This window comes from Zootermopsis nevadensis, unplaced genomic scaffold (genome assembly GCF_977971745.1).
Source record: "Zootermopsis nevadensis isolate Lab colony 2312 unplaced genomic scaffold, Znev_1.0 Znev_ptg000023l, whole genome shotgun sequence".
NCBI lineage: Eukaryota > Metazoa > Arthropoda > Insecta > Blattodea > Termopsidae > Zootermopsis > Zootermopsis nevadensis.
In genome coordinates, this window is record NW_028259155.1 from 570,933 (window position 1) to 588,582 (window position 17,650).

General features: G+C 39.6%; 2 protein-coding genes across 4 annotated transcripts in view; one reads left to right on the plus strand and one right to left on the minus strand.

Annotated features, from left to right (window-relative positions):
• Positions 1-17,650, minus strand: part of LOC110834102 (uncharacterized) — a 42,992-nt gene that overhangs the window by 24,471 nt on the left and 871 nt on the right. The gene's annotated exons all lie outside the window — the stretch shown is intronic.
• On the plus strand, positions 959-16,246 carry LOC110834101 (protein-lysine N-methyltransferase SMYD4). Of its 2 annotated transcripts, none has more exons than XM_022072930.2 (5): positions 959-1,240; positions 7,545-8,174; positions 11,176-11,341; positions 11,962-12,083; positions 14,935-16,246. In XM_022072930.2, the coding sequence occupies exons 1-5, from the start codon at positions 1,232-1,234 to the stop codon at positions 16,072-16,074; spliced, it is 2,067 nt and encodes a 688-aa protein (XP_021928622.2). In that variant the 5' UTR covers positions 959-1,231; the 3' UTR covers positions 16,075-16,246. The 2 variants fall into 2 exon arrangements, with proteins under 2 accessions (XP_021928622.2, XP_021928620.2); XM_022072928.2 differs by having other exon boundaries at positions 966-1,240; positions 11,173-11,341.

Here is a 17,650-nt window from a genome sequence, read left to right on the forward strand (position 1 = left end):
CCATGAAATAATTTATCATGAAATTAATGGGCACTGTGAAAAAACGCCATAGAATAATATTGATATCCCAGGGGGGGAATTGGATCTGCTACCACTATGAAAAGAATGGCAGACATGGTTCAAACACACGTTGACACCAATACGGAGATCAACAAAGACCTATTGAAACTTCCCTATTTCTGTGAACTGCATTTTGAGCTTAATTTTCCTATGTTGTCATAGTTTTAGAGATATTAATTTTTAATAAGAACATATTTGGGCCTTAGAAGATATAACATGGAAGCTTATCTGTTAGCTGCCCTCGCATATTATTGTTATCAGAATAAAATATATGAAGACGTGGAGGCAAGGACATTGCAGACTGAAATTACATACAATAACTCGTTCGAATATCTCATGAAAACAGGCGATTTTCAGCCTTACGAGTACAACGAGAAATACTACTTATTAAAATGGCTAGACAAGAAAAACATTACTAAGTAGAACTGGTCCATGATAGGGTCTTTTATGATATAGAACATGAAGTATTTCATCCAATATAGATAAAGGCATTTAATCAGCTGGGCAATTCTTATCCGCTCAAATAAAACTCTTTTTTATCACAGAAGGTCAGTGGATTTCAGTAAACAAATTTTCCATGCGATAGGCCTACACAGTAAGGAAGAACCTTGTTTGTCAGTCTGCTATAACTATCAGTATAACTTTTCCATAGGCGCGGCTTACTCATCGCCCTGATGACGGAGGCAGCAAGGACCTCCGAAACGTCGGTAAACATATACCAAACTAAACGGCGCAACAACCCAGAAGACACGGCCGTCTTCAGAGACCCACCGCCGTGAAAACCTCCTTTCGCCCTATTACTCGAAGACATTTTTAAAATTATCCTCCCATCCATGCCTACGTGTCACAGGTTTATTTATTTATTTATTTTCAGAGTAAATGCTGTATGGACTTCTACTTTTTCCCACGCTTGTTACATGTTTCTTCAGCCTAATGTTCTTTAACTTAATCACCTTAATATTTTGTGTTCTGTACGTCTACGAAAGTAATTACGTTCAGCTACCAGGAAACTTCCCGATACGTCACGCGACGACCGCTTTGCTGCAGGAGGGTTATTTCAGGAGTTGGAAAACTTCCCGATTCTTATATATAAAATGACTGGGATGAAGCTTAGTGGACAGAACACAGTGAGCAATGGAAGGTGTATGAAAAACGTTGCTGGCTTTTATGCATGCAGAAGGTAAGACAAAATCCGCATTTATAAATCACAAGCATGCACAGTATTTAAGCAAGTTGCTTTACGTCATATTCTTACAAAGTGAAAAGATGTGTTTTTCTTTACGAAGAAGAGACACCAAGGAAACACTCCACCACAAGACTCGTTGTAGGATTTGAGGTTTTCACGGCTGTGAGTCTGAAGATGGCTGTCTTCACAAAACTCTTTTTTTGTCCTCATTCATACATGTCAAATTTTAATAATATTTCGACATTCATCTGACGAAGCTTTAACCGAGGAGGCAGCACTCGTTTTGTTAGAATGGACTTCGACAAAACCAACTTTAGCCTTCACTTTCAAAAAAAGCTGTTAATGAAGTGAGAGTTTTCCACGAGTCTATTCATCGATTCCTATTTATAGGAATAAGCGTTTTAAACTTAAAGGTAATGACTTCGTTTCAATGCAGTTAAATGTCCTTATTGCTATGATCCTTTAATTCCGTCGCTAATGAAGTATATTAAGTGGCATGCAAAATACAGAAGCTATTAAAGGTAGTGCGTTTAATAAAAGTGTGATTTCCCTTTTAAAGTGATGACAGAACATAAAGTGACTTAATTCATTCATTTACTGTCGAAAGGGAACGAATTTTGTAACGCAAGTATATTGATATGCAAGGCGTTCTTGAAACGAAGTTCACAAGTAGCTAATAATTTGGTGGACACCAGAAACCAAAACCTCATCACCGTTGAATCCACACGAAAATAAACTAGTTCCATCCACAAGATCGATATTAATACTAACCTCTGTTATCTTTCTTGGTCTTCCAAGTTGACTTTTTCTAGAACAAACCACACGCAAATTCGTGAAGAGCTTCGCCCAATAGAATCTGGTAGCAGATATTATAATGTATATAATACTCAGCGAAGTATTTCGGCTCTGGGGGCACACGACAATTTGTTCCGTAGTGTTATAAGGAAATGATACAAACAAGAATTGAATAAAATTACGATAACCGTAAATGTTATTTTCAGAATCAACAGCCAGATTAAGTAAATATGTAAGTTAAACCAATTATTTTCATTTACTAAGCTACAGACAGGCGGTGAAGAGCGTATTTAGACTTTATTTACCCAGCGCGTCATCTTTACACACTTATATTGAAGCTAATAACTACTTTGTCCCCCTTAACTAAAATTAAAAGTACACTTTACTTTTTAATTAAGTTTGCTTTTAGGAAGTTTGATTATTTCTCGCCTCCGTCTTTAAGGTCTCAGAATTTTCTTCCCTGACTGACTGCATCAGTAGAAGTGAGTGCACTTATACAGGTTTTTAATGAAAAATGGGAGCTCATTTGCAGGAATTTGTATGCCTGGTGGAGGCCATCTGTTTCATCTCAGCAGAAGAGAAGAGAAGGGGATTTTTGGGAAGGCCAAATTAAAACATTCCCTCCGTTACCCCTGTTTTATTCCTTCCTTACAGGAGAGAAACCCCTTTCACATTTCTGACTTTCGGGCAGGAATTTGCTCACTTTTTACACTGAAAGAAATATGGAAATGGCTTTGTCGTAGTGTATTCAAGTCTTCAGAAGAAAAAAATAAAATGAAAGTAATAGGTCCACCCTCCTTTGTATTACTGCAGCGTGGATACTAGGGCAGGGGTTAGCTGTAGTCTCATTTATTCCACCTCCGCTTGCGAACGTGCGTGCGTACGCGCGCGCGTGTGTGTGTGTAAAATAACGTTGCTCGATGATGAAATTTACCAACCGGAAGAGACATCGACTCGTGAATAATCATGACATTACAACACGAAAATTCAGTTAAAAATCTATTCAGATATATTCTTTATTTAGTGTGGGAGAGAAACTTATGTACAAATTTATGTTAAGTTATAATTATAAATTTTAGAACACTAGCATAAAGCCCGTGGCTACATTACGCAAATTTAAATTATTTTTTTTAGAGAATATGTAAATTCGGATTGCCTCCAGTAGTGTTAGGTAATCGGTCTGGAGCACCCATGCAGAAGTAATTAGTAATGGAACACATCCTGCTCTATAAACACATTAAATAGTTCAACTATAAATGCACAAATTACCGAAGTATAAAAATATAAAATTACAATTAAACTCGTGTGCGCACACACGATTTTCAGTCCACAGTGGGCACTGACTGCATTGCGGGCTGACTACCTGTCACCTTCTACGTTAAATAAGATTCGAAAGGTGCGAGCTTTAGGGCACATCGAGTTCTCTCATTCCACATGACACAGGCAACTGTTGCACCAAGGAAGGCCACTGTAGAACAAGAACGTATGATTGGCAAGGATGTGAAAGGATGCGGTCGTCGCTTCTTCAAAGGCAGGAACCTTTAATTTGTCATTCTTCGTGATATCCAGAATCAAAGTTCCGGCATGCAAATGGCGTGGAGTGATATAACACAAGGCAAATGCAATTTGACTTTGATCTCTGACCTCCTCGCTCTACAGTACAGGTCTAACGAGTTCACTGTCAGGAAATAGTACTACCCTTAATAGACACTTCATTCAGGCACGAAGTAATTCTACGGATCAATATCCATCGCTAATTGAAGCCCTAACCAACCGGAGTTCTGACAACAGCGTCCGCCATTGACTCGGGCCTTGAACCAAGTTATCGCCTTCAATGGTCCGTGATTCTGTAAATATTTGTCGAAATGCGTCGTTCAGTAGCAGCCCTCTCTTACGACTTTAACGAACGGTATAATGGCTGTCTTCTGGGTTGTTGCGCCGTGTCTGGTACGAGTTTATCTCGACGTTTCGGAGATAGTTTTTGTCCGTGATTGCGGAGGGAGCAAGGAACTCTGAAACGTCTGTAAACTTCCGCAAAAATATATGGCACAACAGCCCAGAAGACAGCCATTTTTAGACTCACCTCCGTGAAAATCTCAAATCCTATACAATGGCGACGTTTCGATACGCACTCCAGTATGAAAATTAGGACGATTATACGTTGATTTACAGTTCAGGCGTCCTCGATTTTTGAAATCACGCTTATTCTTTTCTTCTGGTGCTTAATAAGAGGTACAGGGAAATTCACGACGACAGCTGTGAACGAGAACGGAACAGACAGTAACTCGTTCCAGGTAGAAGTTCTAGTCCGTTCCTGTTCCATGTCGATAACAGTTACAAAATAACAGTTCCGTAAAATTGTGCCCTACTCCAGGTACTTTGTTTCTGGTCATGAGAAGTGTTGGAGGGGACGAAGTACCAAAAGACAAGTTGGTAAACCTAACAGCAGATGGTAGGATAATACTGAAACATATTAAAGTGTCCTAAATTCTAAATTCTTGATGATCGATGTCAGTCACTTCCACACACACGCTTACAGTTCACAGTTTATTCTTCTGAACTACATGTTTCGGCACAGTCTGGCCATCATCAGGTCCGAATACACGCTCGAAGTCAATGCACACAGGGACGCGACAATACAGATGTGTGGATCGGTTAATAACCGTCAGTGGGTTCTTGTGAGCACGGTTATGAACTTTTAGGTTCCATAAAAACTGGGGTAATTCTCTGACGAAATACTAGCTTTTCATGTGGGGTCCTGCTGTACGCAGTTTCATATTCAGAGAAATGCCGTTGTAAAGAGACTCGGAGCAGCTGACGTTGTTATATTAAAAAGTCCACTCCGTTCGTTTCATACCTGCGAAGCTGAAAAACATTTTCCCGTTAATGAATAATTTAGTTACATTTTCCGACCTCGTGTCCACGCCAGCATATCATTGTGTTTGTAGAAAGGAGATTAAAAAATGTTGAACATGCGAACTTATTCAGGAATGGCGCGGAGAGCGAAGTTTACAGCCGATCTCAGCTGTGTCAGAATTTCAAAGCGCCATTGTGAGGACTCGGCCAGTTTAATAAACAACACGCGCATTTTGCATAACATGCTACAGGAATGTGACTTCAAGAGCGTAATAATAAACCCGCCCCCTTACTATACATGATTATAACAACTGTGTGGTGCCTGAGGACAAAATGCTGATATTATTTGTTTGTTCCACTTCTGGTGTAATTAGCGAAGCGAAATGAAACAGCAAGAGAATGGAGACAAAGTCATAATGAGGAGCTTCGTAACTTCTACTCTTAGCCAAATTATATTAAAACAATCATGTAAATGGGCATGAAATGTACGAGGCAAGCTGCACGTACGGCACAGATGACAAATAAATACAAAATTTAGTTGAAAATCTTGAAAGTTGGAGACGAGCTAGAAAATCAAAACGTAGTTCGGAGGAGGATAATAATAAAGAGGTTTTAAGTGGAGTCATGGGAGGCAGCATAACCCAACCCAACCTAACCTTAACCTAACCTAACCTAACCCAACCTAACCTAACTCAACCTAACCTAACTCAACCTAACCTAACCTAACCTTAACCTAACCTAACCTAACCTAACCCAACCTAACCTAACTCAACCTAACCCAACCTAACCTTAACCTAACCTAACCTAACCTAACCCAACCTAACCTAACTCAACCTAACCTAACTCAACCTAACCCAACCTAACCTAACGTCTCTTTGCTCTAAACAAATTTGGAAGCTGATGAATGTTCCAGTACGCAGCGAGCAGGACATGAAGCGTAGTGGAGACGTAGAAACGTCGGAATGCAAAAAAATATTAATCTTCATGTGTTTAATTGTTATTCGTTAGTTGTAGCTGCATAAAGTATAAAGCCTTAATTTGACTTAAGTTAATATAGGACAAAAGAAGTGAGTGAGAGATGTGATTTGAAAACGTGTTATAGCGTAGAACAGATAACGGAGTATGAAGCGTGCGAACTCTTACATGCAAAACGTCGTAATCCCATTAGAAAATTCATTCTGTTTTCTCGTCTGTACTTGAATTCGCAACTGGAATTTTTTAACTCGTGTTTCGTGCGCCCAGGTCAGAACAATCGAGGAAAAGCCACGCACAATTCCTTCGACGTTTAAGACTCGGGTCAACCAACTCGGCTTCTCTCGTCTTCAAAAGTTGTCAGGAAAATGAGAGACAACAAGCAGGAGGCCTCGAAGTTCTCTCCGTCTCTCTTCTCACAGACACAAGAATTCGCAATAACACGAACGTACCTTGCCGTTACCAAACGGAAACAAGAATGAGACGGCAAGTTTTCGGAAATACGAAAGGGTAAAACAAGATGTACGGTTCCTTTGTGAATAAAATATTCATTATCGAGTACTCAAACAAAACCGAAATCCGGAGGAATCCCTCATCGATATTATTTCATATCGATCATTCAATTAGAAGTTGTATGTATCAGCTATTATTTTAAGTACTGGAGTTCTTGGTGTGGGCGTGGCCTTGCAATTTCTGTTCTGAGAAGTATCTCTGAATGTAACTTAATACGACATTTAATTTGTAAATGCTTATCAGGATAGTTTATAGTTTTTGGTACTTGAGGGGGGGGGGTGCCATGGAAGAGATGGCATCCAGCGTCTCAGTTTCTTCGCCTACAGAAAATAACGAAGGCATTAGCAAACATAAGAACATCGGTTTAATATTTCGTCGCAATACGTGCCGAAAGACTTTAATACCATCTGAACGGATCACAAGACATTTACATTCAAACATCTTTGTACGTAAGACGTAAACAGATAGTTAACTTCCTTCAATGGCGTGGAGTATAAAATTACCCTGAGCTTAGCAGCTGTTCCGTTGTGTTATTATATCTATTAAATATCTCAAGCGGCATAGGATGCATTAACATTTCCAGCCTCGCATCCATCACTTCAAGCATCTCACGGTATTTCCATTACTAATAAATGACCCACTTTCTCTATCGTAAGTGCACTTGCACCAATACATTTCAATGTACTTTTCCGAATTGAATATGATTCTGAGGGTCAAAGTTTAACAGATTGCGAATAATTTCATTGCACGATATCTGAATTCAAATGGGCAGGCAAATGGTATAAAAGTTCTCAATGGTATGAATGCTTTAAATCCTGCGGTTACGAGGTAATATTTATATTGAAAATGTGCATGCTTGGCTGATCGCTCGATCTGGGTTTTAATTAAAATAATTTAAAGTTTCCTAACAGAATGGTTATCAAAATGCAAATGCCTGAAGCTAAAACATTTTATTCAACTCCTAATTACAAGCTAAATAAATTAATATATACACACACGTGTGTGTGTGGGTGTGTTCTCTATTTATGGCTGACAGTAGGTTGTAAGTCATTAGACCAATAACTACCTTTATAAACAAATCATGACAACAGCTATAATAAATTAGTAATACATTCTGTTCTGAAACATTACCGCTCATTCAAATCTTACTTAATGCTTCCAGATGTCCATATTCGACTCACTGCTGGACAAAGTCTGGCAGATTGCCAGAAATGAGGAAGATTTTCTGACAGCATTTGCAAGGCTGACGTGCGACAGGGAGCGGGTAGCAATGATTCTCGCTTTGCCTCAACTCCAAGACTTCTGTGTGACAGATGGTTTCTCCGGGAAGTGTGAGACCCTTGCCGAGGAGCTCAGACTCCGGGGAGATAAGCTTAATCTAGAGACCGCAGCCTCAACCATAGATCCAGCACACGCCACCGCCAAGCAAGCGTTAGAGCTTTACACTTCAGCTATCAGGGTAGCTCCTCAAGGGAGCATGAGCCTTGCTCGAAGTTACAAGGGACGGGTTCAAGTACTTCTTCGCACGGGTGACACAGACCTCGCCCTTCGCGACGTGAAGAGAGCGCTCGGCTTCCAGTTACCTCCGGAAGACGCCATCAAACTCCTGTCCCTTGCAGCATCTTGTCACCAACACAAACGCGCATGGGACCAGGCAGAGAAAGTTCTTCAGGAAGCTTTGGACAAACTACGAAATTCGGAGTTAGAAAATAATGTCAAAGCTTCAATGACTGGAGAAATCATTTCGCAGCTCAAGACGATCAACCACGAAAAACAACAGGACAACTTAAAGGTATTATTAATCCACGGTTACAACGTCGTCCACTCGAAACCCTCCGTAAACTACGTTTCCACTTTACACACGATTATGAAAAATCAATTCCTAACTTTATTTCCGTTCTGCTAAACGTGAGGACACGAAACAACACAACTCGTAAATGGAATTCTACACGCTCAGGAACAATTAATGTGTCTCTGCATAATTAGAAACAGCAAACTGAGAAACGATTACCTCCACAAATATCGACGTTTCTGCGCCTCACAGAAAAAGTGTTCATTCATTGAACATGAACTGTTCCCTGCTATATCTTTACAGGGGAAAAAATCGAATTCATTTATTTAAAATTGTAATTTTGATAAATTTTAGATTTAATCACGAAAATATTGACTTCAGCTGTATTTTATATTCAAGGTCACGGATATACAATTGCAATATAAATTTATTTTAAGACATGTGAACTTGAATGAAAGAAATCATCATAACGAGAAAGAGAGCCTTATGTCACCCAAACATTCCACAGCTCTTCGTATACTTTACATGGTACATCGTCAGTCGATTTCAAATGGGTACCCGACTAAAAGTGTCTGTCAACTGCAGAGACATGGCGAGTTCTCGTTTCGTTTGAAAAGGAACTTAAAACCGACACATTCCTTATTATAAACACCTTTATCAGTATCAAATGCATTCCGCTGCGTTGCCATGGCATCCAGTTATAATGAGTAGAAGAGATCCGTATTACGAAACGTGTTGAAATAAATCGAACTACGGACAGTGGACATGTCTATAAAACACAGCTTTAGAGAATCATTGGTTATTACATGACATCACAATTAAATTCATTGCTTGTGTCACATTCATTTGTACTAATGCAAAAACAATCAAAGTTATGATGCACGACAAAGAGCCATACAGATAAAATTATCCCCCCCAGAACGAGATTGCAAACACGCAGAATTCTGTAGCAACGCTGATTGTCTGCTCTAACAAGCCTGCTTCTGCCTCCACGTGGTCTGCAACTCTAACCTTTTAAGCAAATTAAAACTTCTCCCTCACATGTGAAACGAACGGCTGCGTCATCATTTCACATAAAAACAACTACACGGTGTGTTCAAATGTTGGCTTTAAATGGAATCCAACTTCCAGGCTTTAACACCCTCGTTTGTCACGGATAATTGACAGCACTGCCCCGATGAATCATGACTAAAAGATTGGGTTGTTGCGCCGCGTGGTCTGGTATAAGTTTACCGACGTTTCGGAGGTCCCTGCTGCCTCCATCATCAGAACGACTCATCTCCGAGAAAACCTCACATCCTATCACTAGATTGTGTTACACGAGAGTTCTGTAGTTTTAATGCCTCGAAACATAACGCCAGTGCAAGGATTATAATCACAACTTCATGTAACTTCAACAACAGCTGAGCAGGGGTTGTACCTTCACTTTACATCCGAAATGAAAATTGAAAGCAACACTAGGAGTACAACTCCACATACCCACAGTGGTTATTATCTGTCATAATCAGATCAAAAGCTAACTTCGCGTATCACCAAAGAATTACTCAAGAGAAAAGGATTACTTTTAAGATGCATTACCACACCAACTTTCAAGTTTCAGTCGCCTTATCTACGAAGTCCCAACTGCCGTCACATCGGTATACCACTGAGAGGGACTGAGAAAAACAAAGATGGTTTGCATTAAGTCACATAATTAATATTTACATCAATTAGCACCGAAGTCCCTCACTCAATTGAAACACGAAGATGTTTCATAAGCCTAGAGGCATATTTAAAAACAAGGAATGTGATTTGCAATTAAGTTACATCATATTCATCGCCCTGATGACGGAAGCAGAATGACCTCTGAAACGTTGGTGGAAATCTACCAGACTACACAGCGCAATAACCCAGAAGACAACAATCTTCGAGTTACGTCAGTGCATAAGTGTTGGTGCATGGAATCGAATTATATTTTGCCTTCGTGTTTTGAAAAGGCATCGGCCCTTCGACAAACACATTCAGTCCGCGCTAATTACATGGGGCATAGTCCTGCATGAGAAGCTGACAGCCACTCAATTAATCAAGACATTCCGTTCCAGACCAGCGCAGTCCACAACCTGCCACCCCATTTCCTTACGGAATATTTTCCTCCCATGTCTTACAAATGGTCTCTTCTCTTCATGTTTCCCCATCAAAAATTTCTGTGTACTTTTCTTTCTTGTTTCTCGTGCTACAAGCTCCGGCCATCTGACGGTTATCAATCTGATCATCAGATAATACGGCGGTGATAAGCCCGAAACTATTACCCAATGAGAAAGGAGAGCCTGCTGTTATGATGCAAAGATATGGAGGGCGAGTTATTATGTGTATTAATAAAAATCTTGTTAGGATATTATTGAGTGGAGAGCACAAGAGCAAATTATTTTATATCTCTTCCAAGTAATGACATATGATAGCTAAGTAAACAAAGGCTTATTATACAGGAGCTCTCAGTTTACCAAATACGAGATAGACATGCTTCAGTTGAAATGGCACGTCTGTCTGATTCAATTTTGAACTGCAATTATAATCCCTGTCATGCAATCTGAACAAATGGATAACCTCGACTTTAAATATGTTCGTGTTCGTTCCAGGCATGTCTTCCGGTTGTCTGCAAATATTCGTCGTTCTCTACACGATCACAATATTTAATTTTTCCTATGGAAATTTTTTCTTGTTGGAACACATCGTCCAACAATCTTCACACAACTATTTGAAATTCTCAATTAAATTTCACACAACTTGTTTAAATAATCATAAATCGGAAAATTATTTCAGCCAACAATTTTTAAACTGCGTCGTGAACATAAACCGGATTTTAGGAATTTATAAAATTCAAATTTACTACGGCTACAGATTCATCCATAATGTGTGCTAATAATTACGACGTTATATGACAGACGTGCGACAGGGCACTTAAGAGAGTCCTGCCACGCTCAAGCCTTAACCTAAGTATGATCACTTCTGTTTTCCGCAGCAGAAGAAATTGAAGAAGACTGACTCGGAGCCCAGATCCGGAAGCTGGGGGATACCGGAAGTAACGTATGGAAAGAACGCCGATATACCAGCAGCCTCCGCGGCCCTGAGACTCTGCTTCTCGCCGCAGAAGGGACGTTACATGGAAGCCACGAGGAATATAAAAATAGGTCAGTTTTTCTCTCTCACGTCACTTAAATTTTTTAATTCTGTTGGCTCTGAGAAATGCAAAACTCCAGTGCACGGCCAACAACATTCGCATTTTGATCTATGGGTTATTACATCGCGTAGTATTCTAGGTGGATACTGACGTTTCGAAAGGATTTGTTGTCACATTATGTTCAATTTACGAAAACATTTAAGTGCCTACTTATGGGTAGGTTAGGTTCTTCGTAATCTATTTTGAAGCAGATTACAGTTTTTCTGTCACACGTTCAAACCTGATGATTACAGTAATTATTTCAGCAACCTTCGTGTTTTTAAATGAATTAAAAATGTTTCTAATCACAAAAAAATGGCTATATTTCTTGAGTCAATGTCTATTTTAGGAAGGAATCCTGTATGTGCCGCAGATCCCAACGTAGGACAGAGATTTTATTCGGTAGGATTTGTGGTTTTCGAGGCGGTGAGTCTGAAGATGGCTGTCTTTTGGGTTAGTTTATCGACGTTTTAGAGGCCCTTGCTGCCTCCATCATCAGGGCGACAAATCTACAGGGAGCTACAACCCAGAAGACAGCCATCTTCCCACCCCAATGAGTCCCCTAGGCCTATGGTATCTGTATCTGTGCAGGTAGCGTATTGATCGTGGAAGAACCCTACGCGTGGGCCCTTTCTCGAGAAGCTATGGCCCAGCGATGTCTCCATTGCTGCCGGCTCGTACCAGCACCAATTCCGTGCACCCAGTGTTCCACGGTAAGCCGTAACGTCCGGCCCTTCATTTCCCTGCAACTTATGCAACTTTCACGGCAGCGGAATCTTTCATTAACCTAAACGAGGAACTGTTCGATTCCTCCAGGTCGACACTTTATGGAAACAATTGATTAGGTTCATACTCCGGCCGCTTTAACCTCGAAGAAAGAATCCCTGGAACGCACAGGATTACCATCAAAATCTTTCACAGGTTCCGTACTTTCTAATAATGTTTGCAGAGATATGTCCGGCCTTCCTGAGTTACTTATAAGCCCGATGATTAGAGCGGTGGTTACAAACATTTAATTAACAGCGCATTTTCTATCATTACATGGCTAAATCTCGGTTTATTCTGTAAAAATAATCTTGAGAAAAGTTATCCGATTACAAATTATATTGTTAGATTCGTTTTACTTTAAGACATGTTTGTATCAGTTTCATCTCCCGGATAATTTCTTAAATATTCACACGTACAGCCACTCTTAAACAGTAAATCTCCCTCCAAATAGGCCAAAGTTCTTTGCAGTATAAGCAACTACAGTTGTCGTCCTCAAACCCAGGCGAAATATCTTAGACCACAGACAGCGGTGAAGCGATTTGTAATGTTTCAACTCCCTCTGCCAATGTTACTGGAGCAGAAATGCTGCCAGTATTTCAAAGTTGGAGCACTTCCAGGAAATCGGCTATATTTAATCTCTGTCACCTCAGCTGTATTCTTTACGGATGCTTCCTCTCCAGTGCAATCCACAACAGTGGGTTCCATTTTCTAAGACAAGTCAAGTAGTTCTTTCGCATTTCTGAAATATTCTACGGCAATTTTCTTTTTCCGTCATTTCAGCACAAAATATAGCACGCTTAGTATTATCGTCTGGATTAAGTTGTTTCAAAATTTAAAAATCGTAGTACTTTGACAGAACATGCTTGCTAAAAAACTTCCACTCCATCGGCTGGAACGTCTTGTTGACTGAGGTGGACCGCGCACGAACTCTGTGTAAACTCCTTGTATCGAACATAAATTGACGGAAAGAGCCCAAACTGTCGTGGAAACCATCTCCACTGCCATCACTGATTTGGTTCCGTGAAACCACAACACGAAATCAACTTTCTGCATTAGAATCGCCATTTTCTTCACCGAGATACCAGCGCACCTACCGGATTGTGATGCAAGCGATGAAACGAGCGTCTAACTCTTATATCATATCTTGCATTTCCCACATATTTAATTACCGTGCACAGATTACTTCATTGAACGCGTCTTTTAATCTGCGAAGATCATTTGTAAGCATTGACATCAACTTTGTTTTAGAACTGAAACATGTCGTGAAACATGAAAAATGATTGTCTAATGTAAATCGAATATTTCGATAAAGAACATCATTTAATATTTTAAATATTTTAAATGTTAATTATTGTAATATTTTAATATTTAATAAGAATTTATTGTGATTAGACGGACAAGATTTAATATATACTTGTTTTAGAAAGTTGAAACGTTTCATACTGTTCGACTTACTTAAATCTTAGTAAGATGACAGGGGTACGTTGTTACAATTAAAATACTTTGCTCCGCTATATTCATTATTGTCAAGAATTTTGCGCTCTGCGACAAAATGTAATGGCAAACGTTCGTTATTTTGACTGTTTAGTTTGAAACAAAACAAGACTCATTTGATTTTGCTTAGAAATAGTTAAATTTTACACAAGGAAATCGTTCGTGGGTACATAATTGTCAACACACTCCTTAAGAAACAGAACTGCGCTTTAGGGTAAGCTTTCACTTTCTCAATTTGTAAACAAGTGCGTAAACACTCTCGAACACGCGAACGCAGTCTTGTGTTACAAACCGTAACTTCCCCTTTAGTAACCACTAAGCACGCATTAAAGTGCAATTTCAGGAAACCGCAAATATGAGCATTTGGTTACCCACAGCAACCAGCAGGAACTCCATTATGCAGTCCCATAAAGAAAGTCTTTACTTTCGAAGTCGGCGTACAGTGATTTTCAGATACGTCGATCTGATCCCAAAATATCCTAATCTAAAATGTGAGTAAATGATTTTAAAATATATTTAATTCGCTGTTTATTCAACTAAAATGATGCTAATGTACTTTCTCTAGTAAAGTCGAGGCACAATCAGCGAATGAAAGTTGTGATAAGGATCTCTAACAAGAAGAGTTCAGAATTAACGCTCGGGCACGTGCGTCCACACGAAATTTGCATCACGTCACACGCGAGAAATGTTTAAAATGGATTTCAGAAGTCTTCTCCTCGGAAATGTGTTTTACTCTACTACAAAATACGGAAATCCTCAGAAAATCAGTGACAAATATTATGAGGTGTAATGCGGTTTATTATTAATTCTATTATTAAAATTATCAGCATCATAAAATCAATAATATTTGATTCAGAACAACCACATCTGAAAACTTAAATAAAATGCAATGAGAAGCTAATTCCCTCCAATCCGCTTACAGAGCGCAAACTTTTATATTTAGTGGGTTAAAAGTTCAAAGCGTGTAGGGTTTGTTGCGCATAGAATCTGTCGAGGAACTTGCAAAGTTTTTCGGTTCCTCTAAGCGGATATTATGAAACAGCATTAATAACAAGCATTTCGTTCGCACTTCCTACTATTAATCCTTCAGTACGTCATTCGAAAACTTCTAAACCTCTTAGCTTAAGTGCCGGGCCATATGCTTTTGAAGCAAACAAAGTTGCAGGATCTACATACACACAGAACATCCTAAACCAAAGTTCAACAAATAAACCTATAAATGGGTTCCTTTAAAATATCCGAGTGCCTTGGAATTTATTACGTGTATATAAAAGAATCCAATCTCTTTTCTCCTTGTTCTAGGTTTCTTATTGCAGTGAAGATTGTCGGGATACAGGATGGCAAGATTACCATCGTTTCGAGTGTCATGTTCTTCACCATCTGCTGAGTGCCAAGGAACTAAGCAAGATGGCGTTACTCGTGTACCGTATTGCAGTAACAGCGTTTGCCAGGGCTGATCCTACAAGTGGGGACGGAAATCTCTCGCAGAAATCTTCGGCTCACGAACGAGATTCGACCAGTACAGAATCAGACCCGAGATGCGATTATCCGAGCAGTGTCAATTCTTCAGTGCGTTTCCCGTTTTTATCCAGTGACTACGCCTCGGTACACGGCCAGGTGACGAATTCCGGGTCTCGAACTCCAGCCGATAAACTAAAACGCGCGACGAGTGCGTTCTTTCTCATGAGGTGCCTTCGTCATGTCGCACAAGATATGACCGATGACGTAGAGATGACCACGAGTTTACTCAGGCATCTTCAAAGTTGCTCGTGTAACGCGTATCAGATCACAGAACACGTCGTACCAGACGGCGATGTAAGAAATGCAACACAGAATGAATTAGGAGGAGGAGCTTATCCAACAGTCAGTCTCTGTAACCACAGTTGCAATCCAAATGTGGCGCGTCATTCTATTGGACGCCTCTGCATTGTCAGGGCGATAAGGAATATCAGAAAAGGAGACGAGATTCTCGACAATTACGGACCTCATTTCTTGTCACATGATTTAGAGGAAAGGCAGAAATATTTAGAAACACAGTACTTCTTCCGATGCATCTGCGAAGCGTGTTCCGAGAAATGGCCAACCGCGGACAGACTCCATGAAAAAGTTACAGGATACAAATGTATCCATTGTTCAATGAATATTGGACTCAATTTATTAAACCTGAAAACTTGTCCTCATTGTAAGAAGAAGTGTGATTATGGCAAGATAGCGAAACGACTTCGAGTTCTCGCCAGAGAATACGACAGAGCTCTGGAGGACCTCCTGCACAGACGTCTGCACGAATGTCTGAAGACCTGCGTAGAGTATTGTGACGTAATGGACTCGGTGGTGGTTCATCCTAATAAAGGTTTCGTGAAATGTCAACAGGCAGTCTCACTCTGCTGGAGTTTGCTGGGTAACACCAACGCAACACGGACTAACCTAACCTTTAGTCTGTGACACGTGTCTCTCCATCGTTGGTCGTCGTTAAGCCTCGTCCTCAGTTCCCAGATAAAGCTATTCAGTTTCGAAAACAAAGAACTTTCGGAACTAAAATGAATTTATGTGTATTTGTCCCTACATATTTTACGATTGAAGTAATTTCTAATTAATAAAATTGTTTATTCACTAATGTTGTAAATGTAAAACGCGAACGGGAATTGATTATGTCAAAGAATTTCCATGTTTCATACACGAAATGCGATGCTGTGCTGCCTTGGCCACTTTGCAAATGTACAGTCGCGGTTTGTGAGACTATAAATAATCTACCAAATCACATTTTAAAGAAGTGCACATTATTTTCAGATTCATTTAACATTTTACTCATGTCTAAATTATACAGAGTTTCTAATTATGTGGATGGAAGACACCTATTAACTGAAGATGGCCGTTGCGCCGTGTAGTCTGGTAAAAGTTCACCGACGTTTCAGAGGTGTCTGCTGCCTCCACCATCAGGGCGATGAGTAAGCCGCGTCTCTAAAATATTTTCCTGGTTTAACAGGTGCCACGTTTGCGGTAAATTGGTCTGTCCCTTCTCAAATTTTAAGCGAACATACGTACGTACAAACAATTTAAATATTTAATAAAGTTCTCTAGGGATACCAGCCCGTGTCAGATGGTTAAAACACGAAAAAACCCAACGTTTAGAGAACATCTCCGTCTTCGTCCTCAGAGTCCTACATGCATATACCGAGAGAAGTTTATTTTATCAAGTCGCTGTGACAGTTCCAGATAAAATATTAATATTATACAAGAGACGAGAATACACATAATCCATAAACATATTATTACAATGTTGGGACAATAAAAGTAAGGATTAACATTCCATAATAGATATACGTAAATGTTGTCTTACAACTGCTTATGTTCATGCTGAAGTTGCGTACAACCGGAATCTAGGAAAATCGCTAAATACAATTCAGGATCATAGCTTTAGTATAATTATCGTATAATAATTCTCTGATACTTATTGTACATTTTTTAAAAGTTTATTTATTTGAATCTTAAAATTATGTTCACTATACGTTTGGCATTTCGTTTTATAAGGAACTCTATCTATCGGCGACTTAATGAAACTTTGAATGAATTGTGACGTTCGTTATAGCGAATGTTCGTAAACCGAGAGTTGCCTGTATTCACCATCGATATTTAGACCATTCGATACTCTCGATGCTAAATCTCGACAACTAAGTGTGTCGTAACACTAACCCACCCATAATCGTGAAATCATATGGTTAGGTTATCGATCCTCTACACGCAATTCCCTGAGGATAATAAAAAATAGACCGCGGTAGTTTTATATCCCATCCACCCAAATTTATAACCCAGAATCACCCATAATTCGACATTATATAACCCGTGCAGTTCATGTGTCGATAAACAAAACTAGAAACGGTGAACCCGAAATCTACTTACGTATATATTGATGCTGGTCTTCTGAATTTTACAGCAGGATAGACTTGTGGACAAATTTTAATTTTTCGGATCAAAAATTGAAAGAAGAAAAACGCTACACAGATGACAATGAAAATTTAAG

Excerpts from the sequence above, each read along its gene's own strand:
- LOC110834101 (XM_022072928.2), top strand. Across the intron at positions 8,175-11,172 it reads AACAACAGGACAACTTAAAG|CAGAAGAAATTGAAGAAGAC; the intron begins GTATTATTAATC and ends TGTTTTCCGCAG. Across the intron at positions 12,084-14,934 it reads CGTGCACCCAGTGTTCCACG|GTTTCTTATTGCAGTGAAGA; the intron begins GTAAGCCGTAAC and ends TCCTTGTTCTAG.